The sequence below is a fragment of the Lactuca serriola genome, chromosome 5 (genome assembly GCF_051521515.1).
Source record: "Lactuca serriola cultivar US96UC23 chromosome 5, Lser_US96UC23_V15, whole genome shotgun sequence".
Lineage (NCBI taxonomy): Eukaryota > Viridiplantae > Streptophyta > Magnoliopsida > Asterales > Asteraceae > Lactuca > Lactuca serriola.
Genome location: NC_136412.1, coordinates 18358093 through 18366565, shown reverse-complemented (window position 1 = coordinate 18366565; position 8473 = coordinate 18358093). Strand labels below are relative to the sequence as shown.

Sequence of the window (8473 nt, the reverse complement as noted above, 5' to 3'; positions counted from 1 at the left end):
TTTTGATTTACCCTTTTTTAAGATAACTCTTGAAACCATATTATCAAACACAAATGTTAAAATCGGTGTAGATTCTAAATAACTTTCTTCACATTAAAGGTAAATTCCACTTGGGTGTAGAAGATGTTGCTATAGTTTTATATACTAAATGGTTTTCGTACTTTTGTATTGATGACAACATGAGAACTTATAAGTGAATGGACTGCCTGTTGCAATTTTTGAAACTGATTCAAGTATAACTCCACATCTTCATGTTTAAAATCTCAAAAAAAAAAAAAAAGGTTTAAAGATACAAACAATTGTTATGGTAATTATTTGCATAGATAATTACATTCTAGAGCGATTCCTTTTTATTGGTTTGAAAATGAATCATTGCTTTTGGCATCGCACTTTTCAGTTTTTCTTCTTATTATATTCTATTTTAGAAAATTTACCCAATTATATCGGTGAAAAGTGATTTGTATTTGGATTATATTACTATAATTAGGTAAAATTTCAAAATATAAAACTCTTAACACGAAGGAATAGAAGTATAATGGTATAGAAAATAAATCAATGAGTTGATTAATGTTAATCATTTAATAATTCCATTTAGTTTTTACCTACATTTGGATCATTTCCTATTGTTGCCCTCCTTCCTGCCTTTGCAAGTAATTTTGTATAATTTTCTTGCTGCTAATGTCCTAAATGACCTTTTATGATATACAGTTATTTCTGTTAAAAGTTAATATAAATAAATTTGTTGATTATTTTCCAAATTTTTAAGAAATGATTTAAATATTCAAAATGCTATATTTGGATAGATTTTATAAAGTAGAATGCTTTGATAGGAAAAAAATGAAAGTAGAGTGACGTTTGGGTGAATTCTCAAAGTGGTAGATAGCTACATTTAGACCGAATGGTATACCAACGACAAGGGCCATCGTGGTATACCTGGCCATGAAAACGAGTCGTGCTCACTACCCCGGGACATTCATGGTCGGGCTTGGTCATTGTGGCTCGTGTTCCGGACAACGAACGCAAACGGTCAATCAGACCCTCTTTTTCGATTTGGAATGGATGTAGCCGTTGAATGACTATTTTAAAAAAAAATAATTTAATTTTTTATAAACAAACATTTTATATCTATAAATTCCAAATTTTTAATACTCATTTCTTAAACCATTCTTTTCTTTCTCTATACACAAAATACACACAACCTTTTCACAACCATAAAAATGGATCCCAACCAAAATAACCCCCCAAACTTTAGAAATCGAAACCCGATAACATTTTTGCATTAGATATCACCTCTCGCCAATTGTTGACCATAAAATCACTTCAAGGTGGTTTTGTCAATTTGCTTCAAACTGGTTCTCATATCCAACAAACATCATTTTTCCAACAACAATATCAATTTTTTCCGGCATTTCAACAATACCAACAATAATTCAATTCACAATCGTCACAACCACCACCTTCACAACCACAACAATCACAACCACCTCATTCGCCAAATTTCATTTCAGAAACGCAACCTTCACCACCACCTCAACCAAAAAAGAAGAAAGGAAAAAAAATCGACGCGACCCACTACTACCCAAGAAAGGGTGGCATGTACAAAAGATGAAGAGGAAAAGCTAGTGGAGGCATGTGTTTCGGCTTTCCAAGACCCAATTAAAGGAGATAATCAAACCTTCAATTGTTTTTGAGAGAAAGTTCAAAGCGTGTTTTATGCGTTAATGAAAAATGAATCTCAAAATCCTAATCAAGTTAGCTCCAAGTGAAGCGATATTCAATTGAAATGGACGAAATTTGGAGGAATTTAGAAAAACCTCCAAAACATATACAAAAATGGGTCAAACGATTTGATGTCTTCAAGGCGGCCTTAGACCAATTTGAAAAAATAACATCGACCCGTAAAACTTTTTCGTATGTGAAAGTGTAGCTAAAATTGAAAGACGTTCCAAAATGGATATAACAAACGGAAGGAACTTCACAAATCTCTTCCAGTTCAAAGCGTTCAAGAAACCCAGATGCAACTTCCCAACAATCGGACGGATGAACACACATCGATATCAACAATGATCCGCTCGATCTTGAAAACGAGCAACCTCTTCGTCGGTCCATTGGAAGAAGTAAAGCAAAAAAAAGTGTGTTCGACTTCTACGGTATCTTGTGTTATGGACCATTTTGGAGACAAATTTGACCGATATGTGCAAGTTCAAGAGAACAAGTCCGAGATTATGAATCGGGTGGAAAAAATGATTGAAGCACAAACGTCATTTCATGAGACACATGCGACGCTTCAAACAAAAACTGATACGGAAATCTTGAAAATGAAAGCAGACGACCTCGAAAACGAAGATTTAGAATTTTTTCTAGCAATGAAAAAGTCCGTTCGAGCCGGACATAGAAATAAGGGTAGTTTATTATAGTTATGTTTGGTATTTTTAGGTTTTTATTGTTATTTTTATTTTTTTTATTTTAAATAAATGTAATTTTTTTTAATGTAGTGTGGTATTTTAATTTAATTAAAAAGTAGTATTTAAAAAATTATATGTTTTTTTATGTATTTTTGAATTAAATTTAATTAAAAAGAAATAAAATGGAGTAGCGTGTTTAGTGATAAGTGTCTCATAGGTTTAGTGGTGGTTAGGGGTGATGATGTGGCACCGCCATTATAGTGGTTAGTGGTGAGTATAACGGATGAATTTGGATGAATTATTTCGCTGCAACGTGCGGGGAAAAAAATCCTTATTTATTTATTAATCATTATATTAAAAATTGTACATTATCACATTAGTATTTAAACAAAATTAAAATTTTAAAAAACATATATAATGATTAGTAACTTAAATTGAAATGAAAATATTATATAACTATTATTTCTAATATGATTAAAAAAGATAAATACTTTTAATTTAAATAAAAACAAAACTTAACTATATTACTTTTAAAGAATATACAAATAAGTTATAAAACATGAAAAATAATACATTACTATTGGTCTTTATTTGTAAAGAAAAACTTACAAAATTTGATATTTTATTTTTATTAGAAATAAAATTTGTTTTTTTTAACCTAAATAAGTTTTGTTATAATATTTAAAAATCATATGATGCTAGGATGTCATATGTAAGTTCGGTTTATTTATTTAATTTTTTAATTTTCTAGAGTGACTATCTCAAAAAAAAATACCGAAACAGAGTTTGTGAAAGACATGGAGAAAATGGAGGGGAATTCTAGCAAGATAAATATGAAAAAACCATTTAATACAAAAGATATCACTTTTTAACTTAACCAATACATATTTTGTTAATATTAATTATAAAAGAAATAATTGTATATAACATTATAACTTAACTCATTAATCAAGTTTTTTATATTGTACAACGTATTAACTTAGAAAGAAACGGCATCTAATTTTATTACATTAAATCATTACAAAATTGTATTGTATTGACCAATACAATGGTTGAAATATTAAACATTTTTTTATGCGGACTTACAAATTTTTTTTTTTTTCTTGTAAAAAAATCCGATTAATTTTTAATGGTTGAAATATAACTTATACCTACTAACTTCTGGGTTGGCCCAGGCCGGCCCAGGTGAGGATGTTTACGGGTCGACAAGGACCGTTCTTATCTAAAGTCTAAATGTAAGCGAATAGAAGCGAGTCAGCTAGGCTGGCGAGTGCGTCAAAAAGCGCGTGGCGCGTAGCTAATGTCAGTAGTCAGAGAAACGTGAAAACAAAACAAATGCGTCACTTTCATAAAATGGGCCCACCCGTTTTATCTCGCGTTTATGTTAACCAGTCATGGTCACCACGAGCACGATATCATCTCTTTCATCTCGTCACCGTACTGTAAATTATCCCGAGAAAATAACGAGTGACGAGATTTTATAATATTTAAATAGTTTAGGGCAGTGAGCCGACTGACGTGACTGTCAACCCACCTTAATTTAATCATATTTCTGCTAAAGTCACCTTGCTTTTTGAGTTTATTACGGGAATGCCACTTGATGGTATTTGTCGGTCAAACCAAACTCACTAATTTCAAATTTTGTCTTTTGTCTATTTTTATTTAATGTTTGCTCTTGGTTTTTTTGTTTGTTTGTTTTTTTTTTTTCAGATTAATATAAAATTTGACATACTTTAATGGAAATATAAATGATTTTTAACGATTTGACTAAAAATAAATCAATTTGAGTTCTATCTTGTTTTCACTAAACTAAATAGATTGTGTAAAATCATTTAACTGAAAATTGTATCTTAAATGATCAATCAAATTAAAAATCGTCAAAGTTACACTTCTAGGTTTTTAACAAAGTGGTTTTATTTAGAAAAATATTAAATTCCATTCAACAATTTTTTTTAAATTAAATTCTACAAATTTTTCAAAAAAAAAAAATCATTTTGCTCCATTATTCGTTATGCATATAAACTTTCGATAACAGATAAAATAAAATATTATAGAAATTTGTATTTTTTTGTAAAGAAAAACTGGTTTAAAAAGAAAAATAGTCAAATTTATCGGGTTCTTTTTATAATCTATTTCACATGTTTCTTGTATGACATGCAGGTTATAAAATGTTTTTTTTTTTTCTTAAAGTTGTATTATATATATATATATATATATATATATATATATATATATATATATATATATATATATATATATATGAAAATGAATAAACCTAAAAAAACCTTTAAAAATATATAAAAAAAATACTTTGAGATATCTAAATTTTTTTTGACTTTACTAACATAAAAATTGCTACTTCTTTTATTTTATTAAATCGCCTAAAAATATTTTTTTAATAAGTTTCTTTTTTTTTCAGTTGTTTTTTCAACGAATTCGTTTCAAAACCAATGATTTTTAGTTATATAAAATAAAATAAAAAAAGATTAGATATCTTAAAATATTTTTTCTCTATATATTACTATTGATTTTCTAGGTTCTCTTTTTTTCCAAACCTTTATGTATTTTCTATTGATTTGCCCCATATATATATATATATATATATATATATATATATATATATATATATATATATATATATATATATATATTCTAATCAATAGAAAATTGCATAAAGGTTTGGAAACCCTAAAACCTAGAAAATCCATAGTAATGCATAGAAAAAATACTTTAAGATATATATATATATATATATATATATATATATATATATATATATATATATATATATATATATATATATATATATATAACTTGGCCTCCAACTTTGAACAGTAAAATGATGAGTTTTTGCCAAAAATGGCCCTTCCATTGTACTGACGGGATTTAAATGTTGGAAGGAAAACCTGTTGGGTATTTTTTGTTCGCTTTCTTATAATTCTATACACGTGTTATTCATCATGCATGGTATGTACTTTTTTCATGTATATCCATTCGGCCTGCCTATCTATGCTCTTTCTTCCCGATTTTCGCTTTGCATCTCTACTTCTCAGATCAGGTAAGGGTTCCTCCTGGTTGTTTACATTTCCTTCGTTTGTTGTTCTTATTTTTGGTATTGTGTTTCGGGTTTCTTTTCTGTTTGTTGCTGTAGGTATGGGTCTTGGCTAGGTTCGTCGTTGCGGTGATGTTTCTTCCTCTTCCGGTTTGCCTTATGTTACTCAGGGTAGAAATGCTCGGCAGCGGTTCTATCGACGGACAGATGGTTTACGTGCTCTCCCTGAATATGTAGACTGTGGCGACTGTGATGCACTCTGCAGTTATTGTGGTGCTTTTTTCTAGCTTGGAGAAAGATATTTGAAGATGTCTACTCCATAGCATCCGAGATACCATCGATGTTGTAAAAGTGGTTCTGTTGTTCTTCCGTATCCTTCTAGAATGTCAGTAGAATTTATCGGCCTGTTTGCTAACGACCATTTTTTACAGGACATTAAAGCTTATAACAATATGTTCTCTATGAACTCTTTTGGAGCAGATGTTGATGATGAAGTCAATGATGGTCGAGGGCCTTTTGTGTTTAAGATTTCTGGACAAATTAGTCACAAAATTGGTTCCCTCTGTCCCGACCCTCAGAAAGGATCACGATTTCTTCAAGTTTACTTATTTGACACAGAAAACGAAGTCGATAATAGGTTGAGGGTTTTTGATGGTCCAAGAAAACCAGATCTGGATGAGAGCATAGTCTTCTTTCTAGTTAGTTTTTTTCTCAGAACGATGAATATGTACGAACATTCAAGACTACAAAGGATGTTGCAGACCAACAAAATATAGCCTCTTATTCGGTTCGTTTGTTTAGCAATGTTCCAGATCGTAGGTATGATCTCCCTTCACCAGGATCGTTAGGCTGCATTGTTAGTGGTGATGACAGTAACTGTACTGCCTATGATATTGTGGTCCATTCTAATTCTGGTATGCCACAGCGTATTAGCAAGCTTCATCCCTGTTACATTCCCCTGCAATATCCGGTTTTGTTCCCGTATGATGAAGATGGTTGGTCTCCACGGTTGAAATTGAAAAATGAGATTGGTGTCCATGCTCGGAGTCTTACGGTTAACATGTATTATGCATATTAGATCCATGCTCCGCAAGGAATATGGTCTCCAATTTTAAGTGCCTCTCGCCTCTTTCAACAATATCTCGTGGATGCATATACCTGTATTGAGGCTGCACGGTTGGACTACATTGCTAAACATCAAGACAGTCTTCGTTCTGAGTATGTTAGTGGGCTGTATGATGCTCTTTCAAACGGGGACAGGGATGGTCGGTTTGTAGGCAAACGAGTTTTTTGCCAACATCTTTTACAGGAGGCCCCCGGTACATGTATAGCCACTATCAGGAAGCACTTGCTATATGTAGAGTTTATGGTAACCCACAATATTTCATAACTTTCACATGCAATGTAAAATGGCCTGAGATACGCCGGTACATGGATAGATATCACGAGAAGGATCCGAATAGCAAGGTAGATATCATTGCAAGAGTTTTTAAACTGAAGGTTCATGCTTTTATCGACTTCTTGAAACGAGACAATACCTTTGGTGATGTTGATGCATGTATGTTCTTTTGTTTCTCTATGAGTTGAAATGTTTTTTTAATTCAAAATATTTTTTATTCAAATATCTTATAAGCCGTTTGATTTTGATGATTACTTTGTTGTGTGTTTACTGTTTATTTTGACACCTAAATGAGACAAATATAATTGAGGTTATATTTTATTAAAATATGTTATAAGTTGTTTGATTTTCATGTTTATTTGGCTGCATGTTTACTCTTTATTCTGACACCTAAATGAGACAAATATAAGTGTATGCAAGTGTTTGTTCATCGGAAACTGTTATGTTGAAATTTTGTTATGTATACAAACGTTATGTAGGGGCGTTTTAGTCCAAAACTGTTAACATAACTTCTTTTACACCTATAAAGGTAGTATGTAGGGAGAATTTGGTACAAAATTCTTAAAATCAATTTTCTTTCTTTACAAAGATTATGCAGGGGCATTTTTGTCCAAAAATCTTAAGTTTTAAATTTTTAACGATACACTCGCTATGCAGGATCTGTTTGGTCCAACTGTTGTCACTACCCATTTTTGTGGGATACCATCTATTTTCATTTCAATGGTTTACTGTTTTTATAGGGTAGTTTTTCAGTCTTTAGATGCTTTCTATGCATATATCATGTAACACTGTCACGATTGTATCCTTCCATTTGTCATCTAAAATTCTTATAGTTCTGTTTTTCCATCCATATTAGATTACATTTTTTTTCTTATCTTGCATGTTCCTGTATTTTGTACATCCTAAATTTCACTTACATATCACTACCATAAAACAAAGTACATTTCATTTTATTTAACACCTTTACTTATCCTCACAGATTTGTATACAATAGAGTTTCAAAAGAGAGGTTTTCCACATTGTCATACGTTGCTATGGGTAAATAGTTCGTTTAAGATATGGAATGCTGAAGATGTAGATACATATATAACTGCTGAACTACCAGATTCGGTTGCAGAACCAGCACTCTATAGAACAGTTACTGCGTGAATGATTCATGGTCCATGTGGTCCGCTAAATGATAAAGCTCCATGTATGAAGGATGGAAAATGTAAGAAACATTTTCCAAAGCCATTTCTCGAATCTACATTCTTTGATACTGATGGTTATGTACGTTACAAATGTTCTTCAGCAGCAAAACACATAACACCACGTGGGATTCCCATAGATAATGGGCATATTGTACTCTATAACAGAAGGTTATGTTCTCGGTTTGATGTGCATATTAACGTTGAGTACTGTGGATGGAGCATGATGATAAAGTATCTCTTCAAATACATTTCTAAAGGATCAGATCGTGTTAGATATGCACTACAAAAAAATGAAACAACAGATAGAGGTGGTCCAAGTGTTGTCACAAATAATAAGCTGGATGGAAAAGAAAAACACTCTTCTTTCGTAAATGAAATTCAGAATTTCATAGATGGAAGATACATTTGTCCACATGAGGCGGCATGA

General features: G+C 31.3%; 2 protein-coding genes across 2 annotated transcripts; both read left to right on the top strand.

Moving 5' to 3' along the window:
* The first annotated feature begins 5840 nt into the window (after positions 1-5840).
* On the top strand, positions 5841-8005 carry LOC145049356 (uncharacterized). The gene is made up of 5 exons (XM_078997776.1): positions 5841-6155; positions 6200-6511; positions 6626-6722; positions 6767-7015; positions 7836-8005. The coding sequence occupies exons 1-5, from the start codon at positions 5841-5843 to the stop codon at positions 8003-8005; spliced, it is 1143 nt and encodes a 380-aa protein (XP_078853902.1).
* Positions 8006-8473, top strand: LOC145049355 (uncharacterized). Its single transcript, XM_078997775.1, has one exon. The coding sequence runs from the start codon at positions 8006-8008 to the stop codon at positions 8471-8473; it is 468 nt and encodes a 155-aa protein (XP_078853901.1).